Source organism: Lontra canadensis, unplaced genomic scaffold, assembly GCF_010015895.1.
Source record: "Lontra canadensis isolate GAN:19392208 unplaced genomic scaffold, GSC_riverotter_1.0 scaffold2, whole genome shotgun sequence".
In the NCBI taxonomy this organism is placed as follows: domain Eukaryota; kingdom Metazoa; phylum Chordata; class Mammalia; order Carnivora; family Mustelidae; genus Lontra; species Lontra canadensis.
In genome coordinates, this window is record NW_022630996.1 from 42,154,186 (window position 1) to 42,180,857 (window position 26,672).

Here is a 26,672-nt window from a genome sequence, read left to right on the forward strand (position 1 = left end):
CCTGTATTCCTGAATGTGGGTTTTATGGAGAATATCCAAGGTAAATAATGGTTAGAATTTCTATATAAGAAATTTTTATAAATTCAAATTTATTTCCACAGAAAGCAATTTAAGTGTTCATAGATAAAAAAGCTTTTGTTAAGGCTCCGTATATTCAGTGGTAACTACAATGCTATAAAAAATTAAAACTTGAAGCTAAATTACATTGCATTTCAAGTCACAAAAAACCAAAATGTTTAAAAACAATTTACATCCAGTGTTTGCTCTTTGAAGTGACTATGTTACTGAAAAAGAAGAAAAAGGCAACCAGATGACTGGATTGTCTGCTTTTCATGTCATCCTGTTCTTTGTACATAGATATTTGAGTTCTGCATAAATATAGTTGGACTTGATGAAAAGTTGTGGCTTCCCCAAAATTTCCCACAAACATAATCCATAAGAGTTTCAAAATGTAGTCCTGAGTGATTCAAGTAGCAGTAGTAAAAGATAATACTTTGAAGCAGTTTCAGTGGTTTGTGGCCATGTATCAGTTTAACTCCTACATAATGGAATCCACCTTCAGTTTCTTCTCTTCACTTTCTTTTTCCCTTACAGTTTTCCTTTTTGTGGCCTGAGGTAACCAGTTCCTTAGGTACAATCAAAACACTTCCATCTTGGCTGCACTCAAGAACATAGTGGTTTGGATTGACAGGCCTACCATCATCATCTCTTAACCTACTAAAAATACTGTGATAAAGGTGATGGAGTTTTTGTTTCATTGTGGTAATAGCTTTGTTATACTGGGCTCGTTCTCTCTTAAGGATTTCCTTCTTGGATTGCAAGTTACATAAATCATCTTCGAGATTCAGAATTATATCCAGTTTGCGTTTACGACAGTTCTGAGCAGCAACTTTATTTTTCCCTCTTCTTCTTATACCACGCATGAGTGACACTTGTAAATCTGTCAAGTAGTGCCTGCTTAGCATGTTGTTGAAAGATTCAACAGGCATGCGGACGATTTCATCTACAGAAAAAGGGATATGGAGAGCCTTAGCACGTCGCTCATCGCGACTTAAGTTTCTGTCTGTGTCATTCAGGTGCTTATTTATTTTCTGTGACTTCCCATGCTGTGAAAAAGATCTAGGGGTGGAATCTAGAGCACCTGGCTCTACGTGGTAAGTGTGGTTATGATGTATGTGTTGAATGGCAAGGTCCCCATGAAAGCCAGAATCATTCCTCCAACCCATGTGACAAAGCTTACTGGGATCTGGGTAGTAGCCTCCTACAGCTCCTTCCAGGTCACTATAACCTGTAGCACCGCCTTCACACATTGAGCAAGAGGAATTATACTTGGTGACAGAGGTACTGTTGGTTGAATTTAAGGAAAGCCCAGAATCAGAATCCAGTTCTTCAAAAAGCTGAGACACTTCCATTGAATCAAAACCTTCTGTGGCCAAGGACATTAAATTTGTCTCATCAAATATGCTTATATCAAGGTCACGTAGAAGGTCTTGACTTAGATTCCTCATCTGATTGCCAACAAGGGGAAGAAATCCTGTCAGATGAGTTCCAGGAAGGGTCTGTTCAGGATTGGTAGTATGAGAATTTGACTGCAGAAATGGTTCTTCTGGTTGTGAAGTCCTTGCTGTTGGTTCTCTTCTAAATGTATTGTCAGGACATAGCAACATGGCGTCATGGAGATTCACATCGTGACTTATAGCTTGGCTAAAGTTTATGTTACGTGTTGAAGAATTCATGCCATCATTGATACTACCTGGAAAAATATCTCCAAGTGAGATGCCCTGAAAAGGGAAAAAAAGCACTTTAAACACAATCTTATTTCAGCAGCAGTACAGTAACTAGTAATAGCACTCTTCTTTCCTCAGTTTACTAAATCTAGGCAAATACAGTATGCAGTGTGAACCCAAATCTGAATGATGCTGTATGTAGGGAAAGGTGTGTTTTTTTGGTATATCCTGGAAATTAGTTTGATTCAGTTAATATAAAAGTTGGTCTTGAATCAACCAAGCTGTTGGCAATAAATCCACACTGAAGTAGTCTGGGCAAGGTAGTAAATCAGAGCAGTATAGTTGAGTATGACATAAATGCTACCAGAAAAATAATCTTGCCTTAGTTTGTCAAGTATTTACTGTTGTTTTTGATTCCGTGAATCCCAAATTTTATTATATCCTTGTGATCATTTAGAAGGAGGAACAGTATACATACTTGGTTAATTCTTTAAAATTATAAAGTAGTTCTGTAAAAAGTAACCCTCAGTCTGTGCACTTACATAATGTAGTACTGTTAAAGTATATAAACTATGTCATCCCATTTAAAGAGAAACATTCATGGATCAGTGATTTCCTACAAGAATGAAAGCCAAGGTTCTAATTACCTCCAGTGAATTTTCAGGCTGTGACAAAAGCATCTGAGATAAGTCATCCAGAGAGAAAGCTGTTTCTGTCCCATTCAGAGATCTCTATAAAGAAACATAAGGTTCACCATTAAGTTAAAAAGCAGAAGAGGTTAATTGAGGCTTTAGGCTCAACTGAAGGAGCAGCAGACTTGTGGAGCTGGGAGCCCGATGCCAATGCCCGACTTGATCCTGAGATTCTGGGATCATGACCTGAGCTGAAAGCAGTAGGCTTAATCTTGAAAGGATAACCAGGTTTTCTCTCTCTCCTGGACTTTTATGCCTATTTTGGAATTTTTACATTCCTGTTTCAGTGTTCATCTTCCATATAACTTTTGGTTGGTATTCTTCATCCTGCCTTGTTTTTACCACGGCTAACCCTCCAAATTGGTTATAAGATTATGCAATTTTTACAAGTTAAATATATTTACCACAATGTTTCTGGCAACTTCGCTCATTGTTGCTTTATCCCAGTCTTCAGGTTTCTTACTGAAATAACTCCTTTTGACAGCTCTTTTAGAGAGGCTCCACCAGTGGTAAACTCAGTTTTTGTAACCTGGATTTATTTTGCTTTCATGCTTAAACAGTGGTTTATGTGGTAAGATGATCAAATTTAATGTTTTGCACTAAGGCATGTATTGCTACTGATGTCAGTCTCATTTTATAGCCAATCTCTTCTTACCCTCCAGTAATTTTAAAAGGTTTTTTCTCCTGTAGTCTGTTGTCTTAACTTCAGTTTGATGTTTTGGAGACTTAATGTTTTTACTCACTTTGTTGGGACTCTGTACTCCTTTAATCTGAGTCCTAAAATCACTTTAATTTTCAAAATATTTTGCCATAAACACACTGAAGACTGCTTCATCTTCATCTTAGAATTTTCTCACTCTGTCTTAATTTTTTATATTTAAGGGTGAGCTCATCTTTGTTGGTAACTTTTTCTGTAGGAATCCCACATACTGAGGGTTACCCACCAACTATAATTTTTTTTTTTCTCTCTGCAAGGACTAGTTTTGATACCATTTTGTAGACCTTGCTTTTTTGGATCAGGATTCCTGATAGTAATGGTAGTGTGGATTCAGACTTCAAACACCGGGCTCATCTGGGGTTCTGATTTCTAGGATGGATAGACTACTAATTTGCTCATGTCTCTGGGATTATCCTAGTCCCATCTCCTAACAGAAGAGTCTTTAAATTCTGAGCTTTAAGTGGGGAATTTTGGTATCCCCAGGTATGGGCTTGAGACCTCATTTCTCATTAAACCCCAGTCTCAGTTGTGACATCTGTATCCATTTTTTCACTGGGGCTGCTTCAGTTTTGGTTGTCTGATTAGTTCTTAAATTATGGATTTGAGTCGCCTTTTTGTTGTATTTACAGAGTTCCCTTTCTGGCTTTTGTGTTCGGTTATGCACGTAAAATACTTTTTATTCAAGATTTCTGGTTCTGGTCTATCATAGGAGTTTTATCTTTACTTTTTAGTAAGTTCACATTCCTGAACTCCCCTCCCCTGGCTTTGTACTTGAGGGTTCCCCCCCCCTTTTTTTAGGGTTCAGACCAGTGTTAGACTTAATTGTTTTAAGTGTATACAAATATTTGGTTTCCCTTTCCACTAAATATCTTGGGTTCTATGAGGCCATGTTTTCAAGGCACATAAAATACAATAAATCTAAGGCTTTCTGTGTCTACAGATGCTACAGGACCATCTAAGCTCAACTGGTACATAAGATTTCATTTACTAGCAAATCATACATTCTTAGTGGGCTGGATACTTATTTGCTAACTTGACTGTTAAGAAACTAAAAACCATTTTGAATTTTAAGATATTTCAGAAGAGTTCTATTTCTGTTAATGATCCCAAACTTGAGTCATTAGTCCTGGCCCAACCATTGACCAAAATTTGCAGATGGTCAGAAGTGTCTGAGCAAGAGTATCAGCACAAATCTGGATTCCTGTGAAAATCTTAAAATTGTAGGTAAATAAAACTATGTGCATAAAAGAAAGCCTTAATATTTAGAACATAGGTATAGTATGAAGCCCATTCTGCTTTAAGTGAATTATGGACTAATCCTTCAGGCCAGTCAGGTATGTTTCATTAAACCTTTATGTGTTCCCTTCAGTGCCCATGGAGATGGCAAACTGAGAGGCTAATTCCTACTGAGCCAGGCCCTAAAAACTCCTCCTTAGAATCTCATCAGATGTGTTACATGCTTTCTAGTTAAGGGCCTTTACATCTGTTTGAAGTCCTGCAACAGAGTTCTTCTGTCTACTATAAAATTTAAGAATTTTGAGACATTAGATCTTACACAAAAATGGACAACTAAGACATTCTTTAAGTTAACTTAAAGAGACGTGTGATTTCTTTTTTAAGACTTTATTAGCCACAGAGCATCAGCTGGGGGAATGGCAGGCAGAAGCAGGCTCCCCACTGAACAGAGTCCCATGGGGCTCGATCCCAACCTGAGCTGAAGGCAAACACTTAACCAGCTGAGCCATCCAGACAGCCTGTTAAGTGTAATTTAGATTGCCAAGAAAGTTTGGTTTTTTGTTTGTTTGTTTTTTAATTTGACACAGAGATCAAGTAGGCAGAGAAGCAGGCAGAGAGGGGGAAGCAGGCTTCCCCACCAAGCAGAGAGCCCAACACGGGGCTCAATCCCAGGACCCTGAGATCACAACCCGAGCCGAAGGCAGAAGTCCAACCAACTGAGCCACCCAGGCGCCCCTGGTCAGTCTCTCACTCTTACTATTGTAACTAAAACGTCATGTTAAATATAAAAACGTGGTTCCCCATCTGGGGCAAGTCACTGGCTGAGAGTCATCAGGGCAAGACCTATAAGGGTACACCTTCCAAGTGAAGTGCCACATGGGTTAAGGGTCTCTCGAACCTCCAGGCCTATTTCTGGAGTATTTATTTGCCAGGGTTGTGGACTAGGATGTCAGCAGGGCTGAGTAGAAACCAGAGTAGAAGGAAAGGAAGCACAGGCTGCAGAAAGACTCCCATCTCTCAGCCTGGCCTCTGGAATTCATCTTCCTATAATACATCTTCTCCTAGTCAAAGGGTATGGTTAGAATAGCCAAGGAGCCTGTCCCACCTGGCCTGGCCAGAGGTACAAAATGGGCTCCTGACTTCAGCATGGAGACTTCTGTGAGGATTTGAGCCCAAGACCCAGCTGGTTTTAAGGGGTGATTTGCCTTCAAGTTGTTTTGCCTCACTATCCCAGACCTAGCCAGCTTGGTGCCTCTTCAGAGGGATGGTTGAGGATTCCTGGATTTAGCATGGCAGTTACCTCTTTATCCCTTGCCACGGCAAAACAGCAAAATCAGGAAGCAACTTCTGGGGGGGGGGTGTATATAAATACACCCCCTCTAAACACAATCTTGAGTTTAACCAAAGATAACTAATATGGGCTGATTATTTTGTAAATCAAATAACTACTACCACAACTATTAAAAAAAATACATATTTTCATGTATCTGATTTGCTTATAGTAGGGCACTTACATGGAAAATTCATTACCAACACATATTGTCAAAGCCATAAAATCTATCTTACTAGGGCACCTGGGTGGCTCAGTTGGTTAAGCATCTGCCTTGGGCTCAGGTCAGGATCCTGGGATCTACACCCGTAAGCTCATCATCATTGAACTCCCTGCTGACCGGGGGAGTCTGCTTGTTCCTCTCCCCGTGGCCCTCTCCACCACTCCTGTGCACTCGTTGTCTCTAATAAAATCTTAAAAAGAAAAAAAAAGAAATACCTTATAGCCAAAATGGTAAGGCTGAGCTACTCAGATATGCTTACCTCATTTCTAGATTGCGTGGTCTTTTCTGCCTCCCAGTCAGGTTTATCTGCTATTTTACTTTCATCCTCATTCTTCTGCTGTAGTGATTTTTCTTGGGCTGATACTCTTTGCTCATTTTCCTCATTCTGGTAGCTGTGACCCATAGCTTCATGCCTCTCTCTTAGTACTTCATTCTCCTATAAAAGTACCCAAAAATTTGCTACACAGAAGTTCATACTTCCCCAAAGAAGTCAAAACAACCTTAAAACTGCATTATACTTACTGCTCAGTGATATAAAAACTGTAAGTCAAAAGCTAAGATTTGCATTGCATTATTTCAGTATTTAAGAAACATTTTAATTCTGAAAGCCCAAGAAACTCACTGAGACACAGGCTATTGAATCTGCATAATTTAAATTATATGCATTTATAAAGCCTGGAGTTTAAAATACTTAAAAATTTGATTAGATTTAGAAATCAGTGTGGCCAATAGGCAGTTTTTACTTCATTTTCTGTTGAAAATCAAACAGCTAAGCTGGAAACCGTGATTAAATATATATAGAAGAGTCTGGAAAAGTATTATTACAAGGTATTAATTGTTCTCTCTGAAAAGGTGGAATAAGGTTGGGGAAGTGTGGGTGAAAAGAACTGCCTACACTTTATACATTATTGTTTGAATATTTTACAACAAATGTTTCTTTTAAAGTCAGGAAAAGTGTGTTTTTATAAATAAAAAAAAAGTTAACAACAAAGCTTATTAGACTAACAAGCATCTCCATAGAAATTTTCAACTATGCTTACTTACCCATATGAGTCCTACTTTTTAATTTAACTGGAGATTTAAAAGTTAACCATTAGCATACACCGTATATACTGATACTTTTAATTATACGAAAAGCGCACAATTTTCCCCCCTCTAACATCAAGGCCTCTCAAACTCTTTTCAGAAGATCAATGTTTAACTTTTCTCTTTCAGCAGCATAGCACACTGGACTAAACTCAAGGACAGCAGCACCACCCCCACACTATAAAGCAAAGAAATGCTAATTACACACACACACACAGGTCAAAGAAATGTAAAATCTACAGATGAAAGAAGCAAGGAGATAAAATGAGCAGAAAAAAGGAAGCTGACATGCTAGCGGGCACTTGATTTTACGTGCTTCTCTACTCACTGCCCTTAACTGACACTCGGCCTCCCTCCTGATGCGGTGTTGCTCTTGTTCCTGCCTCAGTCTCTGTGCACAGTCCTGCTCATGTGCTCAAGGACACTGTTGCTGCTGCTCTGCTCCTCTTCTGCATCCAGTGTTTCTTGTTTGGATACTCTCACCACTAACCAACAGCTAAGCTCTCTCCTTTAAAAATCCCTCCCTTGGTATCCCATATAACTCTCTAGGTCCAATCCCATTTTTCTGGTCCTTTTTAGAGCATAATCCTCCAAAGAGTCATCTGGGCTCCCTGCATTCTCTCTTGAACCCACTCCAGTGGGCATTCTGAAACATTTCAACAGGCACTCTCCAAGCTGACAGTTCTCCACACTCCCCTTACCAGACCCATCAGCAGCATTTCCCTTCCTTACTCCCTCCTCCTGGAAACAGGTTTTTTACCTGGCATCCAAGGACCTTTCCTATTATCCTACCTCACCAACTACTCTTTGGCTGATTCTTCAGCTCGGCCTCAGGCATATCAGGCATTCTCCCATCTTTCAGCTCCTATTCATTGCTCCTTCTGCTTACAGGGCTCTCCCTCTGCTCACTCTCCCGTCCCCAGCCCTATGGCTTTGAAGCTTTAGATCTCTATTCAAATATTACCATCTTTTATTAAAAGAAAAAAGACATCTCTCCCATTAGTATATCCCTTACTTTTTTTTCATAGCATGGAGCACCAGCTGCATCTGTCATTTATCCTTCTAGAATGCTAGTTTCTTGAGGGTAGAGGCTGTTTAGTTCCTGTATGCCCACTGCCTATCCAAGAACCTGCCACATGGTAGACCCTTACTAGGTATCTGATGAACAGATGAAGTCCCAGACATAACATCCACAGACTTGGATAGGGATCCTCTTCCAATGGGTGAGCTGCCATTATCTTGCTCCTTCCTGCAATTACAATTCTGATTCCTATCTAAATTGGGGGAAGGAAGGACAAAGTAACTGGTCATCAGTCTTTCAATGTCTATCTTTTGCCAAGGCAAGATGCTTAATCAAATCCAAAATTCTGGAATCCTGAGGCAGCTAACTTCCTTTATAAATTTGCTATCAGTGGGCACAAGAGCTTCTGAACTCTAAATTGCATGACCTATTTTAGAGCTGTGAAGCAAAGTCTCGTTAATGTGTAGTGTGTAGTATGTGAGTTACAACACATGAACTTGCAAACACGAGAGATGTTCTAACGTTACACAAATGAAACAAAGGGAACAGATAGCTATTACAGGCCTGGATAAAGCCCATAAGGAAACCAAGTAAACTTCAGTCTGGGAAGGATTTTTTTAGGGGGGTGGGGAAAACTTTGAGAGGGGTAATGGCCTGCCTAAAAACTCTAGAAGAGACAAACTGGATGTAGAGAAATTCTATATGAACACTACTCACTTTACAAGAAGCAGAAATTGGTTAAAAATCCTATCTTATAATAATGAATAACCATTAAACAGAACTAAAAGGAATAATTAATTAGTCCATTTGAATATAAATGTATATATTAAATATACAAATATACAAAAGTATAAAAATATATTTTATAAATAAAATATAAATAATGAGGAGGAAAAATCTCTTACAGTAGAATGCAACTAATAAATACAGAGGGAGAATGGTAGGGTTAAAAAATCATCAATGGATGCTAAAACTAGGGAGTAAAGTTTGATGAGAAACATATTTAAATAGTGACATTACAGGAGAAACCTGGCAAGCACCACCTCAGCCAAGTGGTAAAATCCATCATCACGGAATGGAAATAAACCAATATTATGTGCCTCTTGACAGAGAGATACCATACTTCCATTATTCCTGTCCAGAATTCATAATCTCAATCATGAGGTAACATCAAAAATAAAAAAAAAATTGGGGCCATTTTATAAAACAACTGACTGATGCTCTTCCAAAATCCAGAGGTCAGGAAAACCAAGGCTGAGGAACTTTTCCAGATTAAAAGTGACTGAGACTTGGCACATAAAGTGTGATCCTGGGTTAGATGCTGAGCCAGGAGGAAAAATGTATTATACAGGACATTTCTGGGACAAAAGACTATGGACACATTTGATAACAGTCGTAGATATGCGTTAGTTTCCTGATTTTGATAATTTTGATAAATATACACTTAAGTATTTGGGTATTGAGGGACAAAATGGTTTCAATTCACTCTTACATGTTTCCCAACAAAAAGAATTATGTATAGATGGATAGGTAACTATAATTACAAAATAGAAAAGTCAAATGGGGCAAAATGCAAACAGGTAAATCTGAGTAAAGGATATATACTATTCTTGCAACTTTTTTAAAGTTTGAAATTACATCTCACTAATGAGTTGCCCTAAAAATCCACACATGGCAAAATCACTTTGGAAAGGTTGCCTCAAATATTCTTGCATTAAATCTTGTTAACCTGTATTTTCTCCCCAAAGTATACAGTAGTCTTATCAGTTGCTTTATCGTTTTCACCTCTTTAAACATTTAAATTTCAGATTTCATTTTCTTGCCCAATTTCTTTTGCTATGCTTCCAAAGTAATGTTCAATAATAACAGTGATACCTGATTCAAGGAAAACAATATTGGTATGTCTAGATACTCTTACTACAACACTACTTCATTCAACACTAGATATGTGCGTTTCCACACACCACACAATTTCTGCAACCCAGCTGGGCGTCCTGTAAGCTAACTCAGTTCTGCCACTACCTACCTGAAGATCGCATTAGATCCCAAAGGTTAAGGGCTTAGTCTCACAAGACTGCCCACCCATCTCCCTTCAGATGCCAAGTGCAAGTTCAGGTTGTTACATATGCTTCAGAATCACTGGCTAGAAATTGGAGGTTCCCATAACCCCCTCCCTTGGGTTTATTTAATATGCTAGAGTGGCTCACAGATCTTGAGAGAAAATGTTACTTACTAGGTGACTGTTTTATTATAGAAGATAAACTCAGGAACAATGAGATACACACACCAAGTTCACAGAGGTTCCAGACGCAGGGCGGCAACTCCACATGTTCACCAGCTTGGAAGGTCTCTGAACCCTATCCCTCAGGGTTTTTACGGAGGCTTCTTTATGTAGGCATAACTGAATAAATCATCAACTCAGTCCCCAGTAGCTCTTGCCTCCCCAGAGGTCTGAGAGGTAGGGGCCAAAAGTTCCAACCCTCTAATCATCTGGCTGATTGCCCTGGCACACCCCGTTTTAGGGACTTTCCAAAGTCACCTTCTTAACATGGATCAAGAGTGCTTGCAGCGGGCTTGTTATAAAAAACAAGATACTCGGGGCGCCTGGGTGGCTCAATGGGTTAGAGCCTCTGCCTTCTGCTCAGGTCATGATCCCAGGGTCCTGGGATCCAGCCCCGTGTTGGGCTCTCTGCTCGGCGGGGAGCCTGCTTTCTCCTCTCTCTGCCTGCCTCTCCACCTACTTGAGATCTCTGTCAAATAAATAAAATCTTAAAAAAAAAAAAAAAAAAAAAGACACTCCTTTTACCTTTATGGCTCTGGAGATACTTTAAGAAATGAAGACAAAAGACCAGATAGTACATAGCAAAAGATGCTCCCATTGCTCTTAACTTTTAGGAAACCCACAGTTTTGGGAGCTCTGGGCCAGAAAGGGGGGTGAAGACCAAATACATCGTTAAATCAGAAAATCGTACCTGACATGCTCACTCTGCTCCTGACTTCAGTGGGAATGCTTTTAATGGCTCACCAGTAAGGACAATATATGGACTTTTATTTGAGATTCAACAATTTTTTTAGTCTCTCATTCAATTCATACATACCGAATGCCAAACACTACACGAGATGCTGGGGATACAACATTGAAAACATACATTGTTTGGCACTTCCAAGTTTTCATTTAAAGGGAGGGAGCCAGAAATGCAAATGAATGCAAGTGATGGCAAGTCAAAGAAAAAGGAGACCTCCTCTAGAATGGGGCCAGGGAAGGGCTCAGAGGAGAGGTGGTATTTGGGCTGAGATCTGAAGAAACAGAAGGGAGCTGTGTGGAGAGAGGGAGGCACTGAAGGCACAGATAACCTCCAGTGTACTCGTGCGCCTGTTACCATAACTTACTTCCTTAGTTTCCAATATTTCCTTCTAACAATATTAAAATGTATCATCTATCCTTCTTTGCATACACGTGCAAGTAGAATAAATTTCCAAAATTTATGCTGAGTCAAAAGATGAGTGCATTTTTTTATTCAATGGATTTTACCCAATAGCCCTTCAAAATGTTTGTGGTAATTTAAATTCATACCCCCAGTGGATAAAAGTGCCAATTTGATAGATGAAAATTGGTATCTCGTTGTAATTTTACTTTCTATTGAGTGAGGCTGGACATTTTTCACAAGCTTTAAAGCATCTGTACTTCCTTCCTGTGACTATTTGTAGCCTTTGCCCATTTTTTCAATTGGGCTGTCAGTCTTTTTCTTATTGTTAATAGCACAGAATTCTACTCCCCTCCTCCCATTCTGTCTGTACAAATTCAAGAGTAGAAGTGGGGAGACCAGTGAGTGGCCTGCTGCCATAAGTTAAGAGAGAGTAGAGGAGAATCTGGAAGAGAGTGGTGGCAATGGAAAGAGAAGTGGAAGAACCCATGCACTGCAGAGAAAGAACACACAGGGTTGCTGACAGACAGGAAGTAGGAGATAAAGTGAAGAGAAGAATGAAGGATGACTCCTAGATTTCTGGCTTGAATAACTTGGCAGACAGTTATGGAGAGAACGGGAAAAAAACACAGTGAGTTCTTCCATTTTGGATATGTTAAATTTGACATGTGAAAAGTCAAGTAGAAATGTCCACTACACTGCTAAGATGGGAATCTGGAATTGAGAGTGAATGTCTGAACTGGAGGTATAAACTGGGAACACCATCAACAGCAACAACAAAACCCCACAGGGTTCTAGGAAGAGAGTACAAAGCAAGGAGAACGGGGCTTGGCACCTGGTCCCAAGGAACCACAACATTCTGCAGTCACGCAGAGGAATCAGCCAAGACTGAGGAGGGTAGGAAGTGAGGTACAGGGGAAGCCAGAGGACAGTAATGTCTCAGAATCTGAAAGTGTTTCAAGAAGGATGGAGTGGCTGATGGTGTTGAATGCTGTTTGGAGGCTGCACAAGGTAAGGACAGAAACGTCTTCATGGGAACTGGCAATAAGAAAGCTATTGGTGGTTGGGGTTCCTCTGTTGGTTAAGGGTCTGCAGTTGGCTAAGTGTCTGCCTTAAGCTCAGCTCATGATCCCAGGGTTCTGGGAGCAAGCCCTGCACTGGGCTCCTTGCTTACCAGGAAGCCTGCTTCTTTCTCTGCCTCTGCTGCTCCCGTTTGTGCTCTAATAAATATATAAAATCTTAAAAAAAAAAAAAAAAAAAAAAAAGAGAATCTTGATGGCAGGTGGAATTCCACAGATGTGGGGAAGAGAGATGCTTTAACATGCACAGCCTTAGATATTCAGTATTTTCTTAGCTGGTTCTTCACACCTTCATTCAACTATCATTTACTGACAGCTGCCATAAAGCTAACAGAGATGTGTTATGAGAAGTGACGAATGAGAAGAATTTTCCTTGCCTTAGTGTGCCACCCATGGAGCTGTGTAGCCCAGATTGCCCTCAAGGAAGGACAAGTGGGCAGAGAGCCTCTAGCTGTGCCTCAACTGCTGACAGCCACTTCTCCTAATGTCATACCCTTCCCCTGGGCGGGGAGAGTATAACGGCCTGGCCATCTTGGCCCAGTGTGGGACGACTGTAATGAACCACGTTGGCCTCCAAGCTCCTGGTTTCTTTAGCCTGTATCAAGCTTAACTTCTGCTTCTGTCCAATCCTGCTTTCTTTTTATCTTCCCTTCTCTAGTTGTAATGCCCATGGCACTTGATCTCAGAGTCCCCCTCCCAGGGAACCCAATCTGTGACATCACAGTTAAAAATTTTATCTTGGCAGGAAGAAAGGAGACCAGATCTCAAGGCAGGGAGGGGTAGAAGATTCAATATTATAACATTTCTATTTAGAAAGTACAAAAAGGGGGACTGCCTGGGTGGCTCAGTGGGTTAAGCCTCTGCCTTTAGCTCAGGTCATGATCTCAGGGTCCTGGGATCGAGTCCCACATCAGGCTCTCTGCTAAGCAGAGAGCCTGCTTCCTCCTCTCTCTCTCTCTCTCTACTTCTGATCTCTGTCAAATAAATAAAATCTTAAAAAAAAAAAAAAAAGTACAAAAAGGCTTATTGCATTTGTAGTCTAAGTACAAAGGGCCTCGAAAGCCCTATGAGGGGTGCCTGGGTGGCTCAGTGATTAAGAGTCTGAGTCTTGATTTCGGCTCAGGTCAGGATCAGGTCAGGTGGGGCTTGGTGTTCAGCACAGTCAGTTTGAGATTCTTTTCCTCCCTCTGCCTCTTCCCCTTCCTCCCCTTGTGCTCACTCAAAATAAATAAAATCTTAAAAGAAAAAAAAAAAGCCATTTGGAGGGCTCAGATCCAAAAATGGCTGAGTAAAAAGGCCTATCCTACTCCTATCAGCTGTATGACCTTGGGCCACTCTGACCCTCTGTTTCCGTGTCCGTTGAAGTGAAAGGATATTTCCTAACATTTTAAGGAATTAGAGGAGGAAACGCACTTTATACATTTAAGATGTTATACTAATTACTACTCCTTTCTACTCTGTGATTCTGAAGAGTTGCAATTAAAGACTAACTGCTGGCCACTCCATCAGGAGGTCAAGAGAAAGGAGTAAAGGCCCTGGCACCAGTAATTCTTATCTTTGCTCTCTTCCTGTTTCTCTACTCGGTGACATGGACCTGGGATACATACAGAGTATATGTGCTTTAGAAGCATGATTGTATAGACTGGAGATTTATGGGCCGTGCTCTTGAAGAACAGGTCACTCAAACCTATCATTAAGTTACTTTTTATTTGTGTGTAGGTGATTTTTACTTTTGTGGTGTTGAGACTCAAAAAAAAAAAAAAAAAAAGGAAGTTTCCATGCTTGCCATAGGAAGCCATCGTAAACTTGGGAGCTGTGGCGCCTAATAATCAGAGCTAAAAAACCCAGTGACTTGGGCTGAACTGGCACCGGCCACAGCCCTCTTGGCTGGGAGGTGACTCATCTCTTCCTCTGCATGGGTCCAGAACGTGCCATTTTAGGCGCCTCGGCTAAAACTCAGCCCTCCTCTCAAATACAATGGCTTCCAGATTTTCCCTTACAACACTTATCCTACTCCATCTAAAATGACAATTATTTGGATCTTTTCTTTCCCGAGGGGCTGGAAACTAATGAAAGCTGTCCTTCAGCTGTTATTCACCTCTGCCCCCAACGTTAAGGGGCAGAACCCTGCACTCAGGTTTTCTGAGTCGGTGGAGGTGGTGGGAAGGGGACAAGAGGAGCAAAGCTGGGCTTCTCTTTCTGCTGACTCTCTGACATTCCTGATAACTGGCAACATGATTTCCAAGCCTGTACGTATTATAATGTATTGGGACCTGAATACTGTGATGCAGAGTTTGACCCTGAAAAAAGTCTTTGTGAACAGTCCCAGCTGCCTTAACTAGGCCTTTCATTTGTGCTTCTGGGGGAGGATCAACTGAGACCTGCTTTGACCTTTAGGGCTGGATGAACCTTCAAAGACAAAGAACAATGTGGTGCCTACAGAGAAGCATGACATCAGAGCGAGAGGGGTAAAGGCCAAAGAATTCTGTGGCCTGTCTCTAGGCTGGAGGCAAGCTGGAGTCATCAGGTCTAGAGAGAAAAAAGGAGCCAGATAAAGAGAGGCTGTGTCCTATTTAGCCTGGGTGGTTTTTAATAGCTGTTTATAATAATTATAGCTCACATTTATTGAGCACTCGCTGTGGGCCAGGCACCCCATACATGATCTCATTTATGCTGCTCAGCATCCCTCTAAGATAGGGACTTGTTGTTACCTCCTGGGACAGAGCAGGAAGCAGAGGCCCAGAGAGGTTAAGCAACTTGCCCTAAGTCACACAGCTTTTAAGTGACAGAACCAGGATTTAGCTGCAGACCTTTGCAGACTTCCTAGCTGCCTCTCGGCCACTGTACTAGTTCTTGCTTGTCCCTCCCGATCTTGGTGTGCCTGCAGAAGCTGTCCCCGGTAAAGCTCTGGGGCTCCGGAGCAGGCTGCCTTCCAGCTGGGCTCGCCAGTGGGAGGCAGAGGCCAGAGACTGGAGGGTGAACAAGGCCGAGGTCAGGGCATTTCTCCCCCTTGATCTTCAGGGACTGGTGACTGCACCCTCCTCACTACGCTCTGGTAATACTTTCACTCCTCTCCTCCCACACCGTGGTTGGTCTCTGGGCACTCGGACACCCCTCGCCCCCCCCACCCTGTGGAGGCCGGGAAAAATCAAGGCCATCCCACTTCAGGTTTAGCCTTAGCATAAGTACAGCCATCTCAGACCCCTGTGCCCAAGGGCTGAACTTTCCCCCACTTTACTTTAGTTCTAAGGACCCCCACCCTACTTTAGGAAACCCCACCCTACTTTAGTTCAAAGGACCCCCACCCTATTTTAGGAAGCCCCACCCTGCTTTGGTTCCAGAGACCCCCACCCTGCTTTAGTAACAGGAACCTATATATATCCCGGCCTTAACTAAGCTCAGGGTCCAAGTCCCTACTCCGCTGTGTCGGGTATACTTGGGCCCAAGCTTAAGCTTGTCAAATAAACCCTCGTGTGATTGCATCGGTGCTTGGCTCCTTGGTGGTCTCTCCGACTCGAAAACTCGGGTACAACAACCCCACCCCCCGCCGCTCCTGTACCAAGTCATTCATGAAGTCCCTTCACATGGGCCATCGAGGGAACATTCTGCTTCCTGCCAGGCCCCCACCCACACGGCCACTGGGTCACCCCACCCTGAGCAGGAGATCAGTGCAGGGAAGGACTGCCCTCCCCCACCCTGAGGGTGGGAGTGGGGTGGGTGGGCGGGAGGGGGGCAGAGACAACGCCCCCTGGCAGTGTGAGCGTCACTTTTCCACGTGCACACTGGTCTGTGGGGCAGGTGTGGATCCTGTTCCCATTGTGGGTCCAACACACCAACCGTGGAGAGAGGAGCCATGGAGTATTCGGGGGGAACCTGAATATCGACTGGCAGTGTAGGGATATTAAGGAATTAAGAGTTGATTCTTTTTTAGGGGTGTTCATGGTTGTCCTCTGGTTATGTTTAGAGGAGTTCTTCCATATACGGAAATCTTTACAGAAGTTTGTCGGAGTCAGTAAAGGTCGTGGAGAGATTAAGAACGGGACGCAGCTGGGCTTTTCTTTTCTCTTTGCTAAGTCCCTGCCAAGAACTGGCGAAAAAATCACAAGAAATGATGTCTGGGATTTGTTTCAGAATAAGGGGGTAGGGGGAGGGCTGTTATGGACAAAAACAAGAATGGCCACGAACTGCGAGATGATAGTGCCTGGAGGCCCCATCTCTCGAGTCCCTGTTCTCTCCTCTTGGAACAGACCCTTGAGAATTTTCCTAACAACGCGTCTTCTAGGCTAAACTCATGTCTGAATCCCCTGGAGGTGCCTGGGGTGGGCAGCGGGACACCTGGCAGGAAAGCTCCCCGTGGCTACAACGAACACATTCCGTGTGATGGGCCACTGGAAGGCAAGCATAAAAAGAAGCCGTGTTTCTAAGCACGAGCCCCCACACCTGGGCCACAAGGGCACAGGCACCAACTCACAGGCTCTGATTTTAACAGGTGCTGTTTCTTCTGACACGTGGCCCCTTCACGCGGGCTGAGGGGATGGGGGAACAGCAAGGTAAGCAGGAGAATTTCATTTATGAGTCTTTAATTTTGTGCCGGCTAACCCAGGCAGGCAAGGCAGGCCAAGGGGGCCTCAAAACACACACTGTTTTTGTTTGTTTACTATAGAACATTTCAAACACATAAAATCTCCCTGGAGCCATCACCCAGTGTCAGCCACTGTCGCGTGCCCCCATGCTTCTGTCATCAATACCAGTCCCCGGGCTCCCCGCAGAACTAGTCCATCTGGGGTTTTAGGCCAGATTCACACAGGCAGGAATGCATACGCCTCAGCTGTACCATTCTGATCAACGGAGGCGCCCACTTGGCTCACATCTCCACTTGTGGGACATTTCTACCTGCCCAGAAACTCTCTCCTGTTCTGATGTTTCTACCTTGGCTCTGCAGAACTTAGAACTTAAGCAAGACCTTTAAACTGCCCTTCTGTGCAAGCTCCCGTTGATGCCAGAACACAGGTTTGAACTGCGTGGAGGCCGCTTATACGTGGATTTCCTACAGTCCCGTATTGTATTTCCTCCAGCTTTCTTTATGGCAAGGACACAGAACGCAATGCACGTAGCCCACAGAGTACCTGTCATCCACTCTTCCAGTAACCACTATGCTATTAGTAGTTAAGTTTGGGGGTGGGGGGGGAGTCAGATGTTCTCCATGGATCTTCAACTATGTGTGGGGTCAGGACCCCAACCTGATTGTTGACATTCTGCATTCATTATTATTACCTTCTTGGGCAGCGAGTTCCCCATCCTCCAGCAGGAATCTAGAGAGATGTGGCTTCAGCTTGAAAGCACCTGGTAAACCTGACCACTAGCCCCAACCCTGCGGCCCAGGCCTTTCGCTGGGCCTTAAATTTGGGGAAGGGCAGGCTTTCACCAGGCAGGCCCCCCTTTCAGGCAGGGGTTGTGGGATACTGGGGGGTCACGGGAGAGGAGCACTAGGGTTGAGGTCAAGCTTGGGCTGATGGATCACCAGGAGGTGGGGAAACTGCAGACTTCCAGGTCCCCCACCTGAGAGGCTCTAGTTCAGCCCATCTGGGGTGGGCCCCCCATATCTGCATTTTAACAAACAACTTAGTAACTGATCACCCTCGGAGAGATTCAGCTCTTTTATATTTTGAAGACTATTTATTTGAGAAAGAGCTAGTGAGGGAACACAAGCAGCGGGGAGTGGCAGGCAGAGGGAGAAGCCGACTCCTGCTGAGCAGGAATCCTGATGTGGGACTCGATCCCAGGACCCTGGGATCATGACCTGAGCTAAAGGCAGATGCTTAGCTGGCTGAGCCACCCAGGCACCCCAAGAAAACTCAGCAATTAAGAAAGGCTAAGAAAGGGGCGCCTGGGTGGCTCAGTCACTGAGCTTCTGCCTTCAGCTCAGGTCATGATCCCAGGGTCCTGGGATCGAGTCCGCTCATCAGGATTCCTGCTCAGCGGGAAGCCTGCTTCTCCCTCTCCCACTCCCCCTGCTTGTGTTCCCTCTCTCACTGTGTCTCTGTCAAATAAATAAATAAAATCTTAAAAAAAAAAAAAAAAGAAAGAAAGGCTAAAAAAGGGACATCTGGCTGGCTCGGTCCTTAGAGCATGCAATTCTTAATCTCAGGGTTGGGAGTTCAAGCCCCACACTAGGCATAGAGCCTACCTTCAAGTTTTCCCTTTAGATGAGCCTTCAGGTTCAGGGTCTACCTCCTCAACAATTCCAAGGCCTTCCTTACATAACAGCTCTCTAAATATTTGAGTTGCCCGTCGTGCTCCTCCCTCAGTCCGATCTCAGCATGCAACATCCCCAATCCACTCAACTACTTCCAGCACGATTTCCCCCTCATGGAGAGGATTCCTCTTGTCACCCCAAAGCAGGCCCCAGCATGACCCAGCCGTCTGGTATGGTCCTCCAGAGGACAACGGTTTCCTGGAGATTTGACCCCCAGCTCGGGGCAATCAGCAAATTCTGTGACACATCTAATAACATGCCGGGACCTATACAGGCCCTGTGACATACGGCATGATGTAATCCTCCTACGAACTCTCCCAGAAACAGGTTAATATTCCCCTTCTGCAATTTGGAAACCACGGCTCACCGAGGCTGCCCAGCAGAGATGGAGCTGGGGTGGTGTGAGGGCTCGTTCCATGTGTCAGAGTGGCTCAGGTACTGCCCTCCGTTACGCAATCAACGCTAACCAATGCGTCGCTGATAGGCTATTATTCAGGACATGTGGTTAACAGCTACATCAACCAAGTGACTTTCAGGAAGAGACGATCTTGGGAATCTGAGTGAGCCCCATCCAACAAGTGGAAGAATCTTTTTTTTTTTTTTTAAAGATTTTATTTATTTGACAGAGAGAGATCACAAGTAGGCAGAGAGACAGGCAGAGAGAGAGGAGGAAGCAGGCTCCCTGCTGAGCAGAGAGCCCGATGTGGGACTCGATCCCAGGACCCTGAGATCATGACCTGAGCCGAAGGCGGAGGCTTAACCCACTGAGCCACCCAGGTGCCCCCAAGTGGAAGAATCTTAAGAGCAAAACGGAGGTTTCACTGAGGACGATATTCTGCCTCACGCCTGCGGCAGAAGCAAGTGCCCACGGAGGGTTTCCAGGTACCCTAGAGTTTGGACCTGCCAGCCTCCATGATGGCACCAGCCAACTGAAATTAATCTCTGAAACATACACGTATACCGATTATACTGGTTCTGTTCTCTGAAGAACCCTGATGCCGAGGGGAACCCAGTTCTCTCCAGCCTCCAAAGGCCGTGCCTTGCTTCCATGCCCCGGTCCACACTCTGCCAAAACTATTGGAACCGGAACCGACCCAGGGGTGCAAGGGAGTCCTGGCCCACTTCAGCTGCCCAGAAGCATATGTGAATATTCACACAGATCCTTAACAAGATGCCGAGAATAACTTTTTCATATCAAAAGGCTGCCACAAGGGGGGAAGTGTGCCTTCACAAGCCTGGAGTTTTGTAGTGGGTGGGAGGCGGGTTACTCAGTGCGTGAGAAGGCTGACTTGTTCTCTTCTGGGTAAGGTCACTAACCTGCTATAGAACTTTAAGCAATCCTAAGTTTCACCACCTGATTAATTACAATGCCCGAGAGTCAGCTTTCCACGGCCCCCATCCACTCAAACTGGCATTAAATGGTCAGACGGCCTATCAGGACTTCAGATCTGACCTACTTTCTAGCCTTGAATGACCCAAGATACATTCAAACTCACGGGATCCTGAAGTTCTGGAAGGCCTGTGCGGGGGATAGATGAGCAGTTCTCGGGAGAGGCTGGCGGGCCGGGTGTCTGCTCTTCACCCTGTCTCTGCTGCTACCTCCAGGTTAAAGGAAGACCCAGTTTCCATGCTCAAGACACTGCGGTTCCAAGTAGAGCACACCAAGGCCCGTAGATGAAACGGTACAGAGTGCGGTACAGAGTGCGACAGGGCTCGGAGGAAGAACAGGAAATGCCTGTCGATGAGGTGATGATAGTTGAGATGAGTCTGAGATCTTAACAATAGAAGACTTGGAAGGAATGAAAGGATGCATTCTGGGCAAAGGTAACAGAGTGAGGCGCTGCGGGGCTGTCTGGGGAAAAGGAAGGGAGAAAGTGTGAGGTAGAAAGTAGGCCACGGGTAGTGGGAGGTGAGCTCAGCTAGGGGAGCTGGGAGTTCCGTCACACGAGCCAAACGCCGAGCCTCGAATGACAAAATATCAAATCGGCAGGTAGGTAGTGAGCTGGTGGAGGCTCCCCAGATGAGTGAAGAGAAAAGGTGAGCTCTGGAAACCTGTACCTGGCAAAAGAACTAATGGGAATAAATCAGGGAAGGGGCAGGACAGCCCCAGCGGAACGAACAGCAATCGTTGACATTACTGAGGGCGTGCTATGTACCAACCCCGCTAACGTGTATGATCTCATTTAATGCTCACCACGACTCCCTAAGGTACTCTTACCATCCCACTTCACAGAGAAGGGAATGAAGGCACAGAGAGGTTCAGGAGTGCGCCCCAGACCACACGGCCAGGCAGCCATGGGGCAGAGATCTGCAGCAGCTGGTCTGACCCCAGAGCCCAGCACACTTGCCCACCAGCTCAGCCTGCCCTGGGCCCTATACTTGGATTTCTGAGCTGAGAAGCAGGGAAAATGAAGAGCAGCCAAAGGATACAAGGGACACTAAAGAGGGGACAGTTCTGTAAACCACAAACTGAGGTGAAGGATTGACTGGAAAAAGTTTGAAGTAAGGTTCCTTGGGGTTAGCTGCACATGAAGTCAGCAAAACCAACCAACTCAGGTTCGCTCAAGAGCATACATCAAATCCTGCGGCCAATGATCCTACACTAAGACCAGCTGCTTCCAGAAACTGTTGCAGCCTACTTGCTAAGCGAGCTGAACACCCCAAGAGTTGCCAGGAAAAGGGGCAGGAGTGTGTAATGGATTGACATGTGTCCCTCAAAATTCACATGTTGAAGCCATAACCCTCAGTACCTAAGAATGTGATTTTATTTGGAAATTAGGTCACTGCAGATGTAATTAAGATGAGTAGGGCGGGCCCTAATTCAGGATGACTGGTGTCCTAACAAAATGGGAAATCTGGATACAGATGAGCACACAGGGAGAATGTCTTGTGAAGAAGGCAGAGACTGGGGTGACACAGTGGAAACCAAGGGTCGCCTCTTGATCTTGGGGCTGTGAGTTCAAGGCCCATGGGTGTGGAGATTACTTAAAACTAAAATGGGGGAGGGAGGGAGGGAGGGACCAAGGGTCGCCAAAGATTGCCAGCAAACTACCAGAAGTTAGGAGAGAGGCCTGGACTGCCTCAGAAGGAACCACAACTTGATTTCCAACTTTTCACTCCAGAACTGGAGACGGTAAGGTTCTGCTGTTCAAGCCACCCAGTTACTGCAGCCCCAGGACACTCATATGTGACCTATGCCATCCTTCCCCATAAGACCACAGGTGAATTTTTACCGAGTCTTTTAGCAAAGAGCCTTCTCTGAAGCTTTGTTATACTGGGTTGTACGATGGTCTAAAACTCTATCTGTATCACAGTTGTGAGTTAAAAACAAGTGTTTGAAATTTTGTCTATCTCCAATTGCCCAGGCACCAGGGATTAACTCTGCTTTTGAAATGAAGAACAAATTTTACTCTAATAATCAAGGAGCTTCCTCATCTTCTTTACTCTTAGAAGGGAGTACTGATTGTTTTATCAGATTCTTCCAGTGACCTGAAGACACCCCGTCCAGCCCACGAGGTCCTGCCGGGGTCTCACCCAGTGCACAGTCCTGGTTCTGGGGCTTAAACCATTATCAAAAGGATAGCAAGCGGGGCGCCTGGGTGGCTCAGTGGGTTAAGAGTCTGCCTTGGACTCAGGTCATGATCCCAGGGTCCAGGGATTGAGACCCGCACCTGGCTCCCTGCTCAGCGAGCCTGCTTCTCCCTCTCCCTCTGCTCTCCCTTTGTCAAATAAATAAAATCTTAAAAAAAAAAAAAAAAAAAAAAAAAAGAGGACTACAAGCTTCTCCTCTTCAACATGGAGACAAGCTCTCTCAAATACTGGGGCTGGCTCCAGGCAGTCACCCCTCTTCAAATATGCTCACACATTCAAATCTGCAAGAACCATTCAAGTCCCGGTTTAACCCAGGCACTACTTTGAAAACATGTGCTACATCCGGTTGTGAGAGAATGCCCATGGTTTTGAAGGGAAGCAGGTCTGCCCCGGGGAATTCCGGATACTGTTTTCAGATAATGATCACCCCCACTAAAAAGTGAAACCAAAGCGGTACCTCTTTTGATACCTGGAAAACCCCCCAATCCAACACATTTTTGCAAATGGACAAAAATTATGGAAAATTATCTTATACAACCAGAATCTCGTACAACTCAAATATAAGCCACTGGAATTACCTATTTAAAAACAAACACCATAAACCCCTGATTTTCCCATAGGACCAAGCTTTCCCTCTTTTCAAAGATACCAGTAGCTAACTTTTATCAAGTGCTTAAGATGGGACCCTGCACATGTCTGAGCCTCTGATGTGGAATGAACGAAGGCCCACAATCCCCTGGGCGGGGGAGGTACCTCGATGAGAGTACCTTCATGATTCCCACTGCGCCGGTCAGGAAACTGAAGCGGAGACAAGTGAGGAAACTGGCCCAAGGTCACACATCGGTAAGTAGTAGAGCTGAGATTCAAAACCAGGCGGTCTGGCTGCAACACACCACACCCCCTGAGCAAGCAAACAACCTGGGCAGCCTCATCAACAAGATAAAGGCGCGAAGAGTGAGTGGGGGCAGGTTAAGGAGGGCAGCGGGAGATCGGAGGCGAACAATCACATTCCAGGCACTGAGCTGGCACTTCATGTATGCTTTTCCATTTAATTCGCTCGAACCTTAAAATAAGCATCACCTGACAGTAGTAAGTGATAGCCCTGAACCCAGGTCTGCTGACTGCAAACCCCGGTGCCAATGTCCCCCCAATCAAGGTTTCAGATTGTAAACTCGGAATTGATGGATGGTGTAATCGGCTTGTAAAAGTCAGTCCAGCATCAGAGCAGTGGTGCTGAGGCCCGGGAGGGGAGGCGGGGGCATCACCCCACACAGCTGTATGCTGGGTACAGCACAGGTGCTTAATTAACGTGCTAATACGGGAGTCAGGAAGCTCAGGTTCTGTTACCAATCTATACGAACTTACTACCAGATAGAAGCGCCTTGGCTTTTTTTTTTTTTGCTTCTGTTTTTTAAAAGGCGTTACCAATAAAGGTGAAAACTGTAAGGTGTTCCACAGCGGATCATGGCCAGGACAAACCTAACCAGGGCACCCCAGCAGCTACCACGATCCGGCAGGTCCACGCATGCCGGCTGCGCAAGGCAATGCCAGGAGATTGGCCCGTATAAACTTCATCCTCCCCCCCACCCCAGGAAAGTGGGGCTCATGGAGCTGTGGTCAGTCCTTGGCCCCCAGAGCTTCCCCCTAAGCAGATTTGCCAGCCCAAAAAGGAAGTAATGCTGAGAAGGGGAAGGAAGTCCTCCCAGAGTGAACAGCTTCACCTCCCTGCAGGCCCTGGTATGCTTTGCAAGGTGGGTGGCATCTGCCACAGCACAGGGCACTGGGTTTCTCACACACACACACACACACACACACACACACACACACCCCAGTTACAAAATCAGGAAAGGCTGGAGTGCAGCACGCACCGCTCCTTAGGACACAGAGGATTCAGGTGAAGGTCGAGACCGGATGAGAGAGCAGGAAGAACCTTCTACTTTTTGTTTTGGACAGAAGCCCACCAAGACTCAGTCCCCCCTCCCCCCATTAGTTCCTGCCTCAGGAAGAGGAAGGAATCGGATCTGCATAACAGTGAATCACAGGCACTTCAGCACAATGACCCCTCCGGGAGAGGGTGGAGAAGCTCGTCTGGCAACCGCCTACACTAACAGGGCAATTCTGAAGGGCGGCAAACAAACCTGTCTAGCCCTAGTTCCCACTTTGCATAAGATTGCACTCCGCGAAAACAACATCCAAGGAACACCTGTTGATCGATACCGACTGCTAACACTAAGGTTTGGGCCACGAGATAATTAAAAAGGCCCCGTTGAAGGCACCCTGGGTAATTGGTAATAAGTGTCTTTAGACTCCAGGAGCCCGTGGGAGCACCAGACACTCCATCAGTCCATCGCATCGTAGTGAACTTTGTTTCAGAAGGATGTTAAACAGAAGGATTTGAAATCATAAACCAAAGGGCACTTGTTAAGTCACTAGGTGACTGTCAGGGTACCTGCTTTCTTCATGCTCCTAAGAAGTTACACATGGGGTGCCTGAATGGCTCAGTCGGTTAAATGACTGACTTCAGCTCAGGTCATGGTGTTAGGGACCTGGGACCCTGCCAAGGTCGGGCTCCGTTCTCAGCAGGACTCTACTTGTCTCTCTCCCTATCCCTCTGCCCCTCCTTCCTGCTCGTGCTCTCTCTCTCTCAAAAAAAAAAAAAAAAAAAAAAAAAAAAGTTACACATGCTCCAGAAGGGAGGAGGATCATTAGGCGCCGGGGATGGTTAGGTCACAGCAGCACTGTCTGCCAGCTGGCCACGGTTCCTTAATCAAGGGTAAATAGCTAAAAAAGAAATGCAACTGGGTTAAAACCTGAGCAGGGGCCATCACGTTAGACCGGGAGCATGGATTCTTAAAAGAAACGCGTCCTTCCGGTGGCAAAGGCCCCTTTTGGATCCGCTGGTTCCAGAAAAAGACATCTCCGTGTACTTGAGGTACTGAACGAAGACCGTAGGCAAGAAAATGACCAGCATGCCTTCTCCCCTCCGCAGGCCCGAACTACTCCTGACGACCACCGAACATAGGAAAGGTGTCCTCTACAACCAAACGGATGGTCTCGCCTACTTTTTCTCAAACACCTAAAAGCCGTAGCGACCGCCCTAACTTTCGTTTGGATTCACAAAAAGGGGAGGCAAGGGTGGTCTCCAAACTGCAACCACCCAGGGGAAGAGGGTGGAAGCAGAGCGGGTGGACTCCGTGGGTCCGTCACAAGCCTGCAGGGCTCCTGGCCAGCTACCCCAGCACTGCGCTCGCTCCCCTTCTCCGGTTACCTGGTTCGCGCGGCCGCCGGCGTCCAGCACCTGAGCCGTCGGTTCTGCCGGTGCCTTCTCCTCTTCCCCGGCGGCCGAGGGGCTACTTGCAACCGCTCGGGGGTCCCCGCCATCCCCCGGTGCAGCCTGGCTGCTGTCTTCCAAGCTAGCGCCGACTCCTTCCGCGGAAGAGGCGGCGGCGCCGAGCAACCCGTGGGCCCCGTCGGCGTCCCCGGCCGCTACGCTGTGCACCAGCCACGCATCCACTCGGGTGCGGGGGATGAAAGGGACCCCCAGCGCGCGCACCTCCCGAAGCAGCCGGCCCTCGGGATCCGCCGCTGGGTCCGGCTCCCGGCCTTTGGGGTGCAGCTGCTCCGCGCGCCCCCACCCTCCCGAGGCTGGGAAGGGGCTGAGCGCGTAGGCGGAGCTCGTCGGGCCTCTGGCCAGCAGCAGCTCATCCCAGAGCAGGGTGGGCGGCGGGAGAAGCAGGTAGAGGTCCAGGTCCAAGTCCAGGTCCAGGCGGAGCCCCGCCAAGCTCAGCAGGATGGTGAGGTGCAGGAGGCCGCCGCCGTCCGACCACCAAGGCTTCAGGTACTTCATCTCGCGCCGCGCGCCTGGGACGCCCCTGCCGGCGCCCGTGGGTCCCTGCTCTCCTGCCGACGCTTTGGCACGTGCGAGCGCCGCAGGCACCTGCCCGGAAGAGAGAAAAGCGAAACAATGGACCGGGGTGCGTAGCAGCCGTCGCGGGCTCTCGGGGCCGAGCACAGGGGCGCTCCCTCGGCAGCCCGCACGGCGCTGGGGGCGGGGGGTCACGAGAGGCGGGAGAGAAGCCACCTGCAAGAAGAGTCGATCTCCCCGGCCGCCCGGCAGCAGAGCGACGCGACCAACCTCCGCCTCCCAGCTAGGCCCCGCCCCGAGCCGCGGGCGCAGCCGCCGGGGACACGCCCACAGCCGCCCCCGGGCTTGCGCCCGTAGGAGGGGCCCGCAGGGGGCGGGGCTTCCCAGCTAAAGCGCTCTTTATTCGGGAAAACACAAAGCTTT

The 26,672-nt window shown here is 46.0% G+C and overlaps 1 protein-coding gene across 1 annotated transcript; it reads right to left on the reverse strand.

Annotated features, from left to right (window-relative positions):
- NFE2L3 (nuclear factor, erythroid 2 like 3) lies at nt 1-26,446 on the reverse strand. The gene is made up of 4 exons (XM_032872977.1): nt 25,653-26,446; nt 6,186-6,362; nt 2,375-2,458; nt 1-1,781 (listed from the first exon to the last, which is right to left on the reverse strand). The coding sequence occupies exons 1-4, from the start codon at nt 26,229-26,231 to the stop codon at nt 573-575; spliced, it is 2,049 nt and encodes a 682-aa protein (XP_032728868.1). The 5' UTR covers nt 26,232-26,446; the 3' UTR covers nt 1-572.
- Between the last annotated feature and the right edge of the window lie 226 nt (nt 26,447-26,672).

Coding starts and splice junctions, on each gene's coding strand:
- NFE2L3 (XM_032872977.1), bottom strand. CDS start 26,231: ATGAAGTACCTGAAGCCTTGGTGGTCGGACGGCGGCGGCCTCCTGCAC. Junction 6,363..25,652: donor CCGGCGGCCGCGCGAACCAG/GTAACCGGAGAA, acceptor GTACTTTTATAG/GAGAATGAAGTACTAAGAGA. Junction 2,459..6,185: donor CCACGCAATCTAGAAATGAG/GTAAGCATATCT, acceptor GTTTCTTTATAG/AGATCTCTGAATGGGACAGA.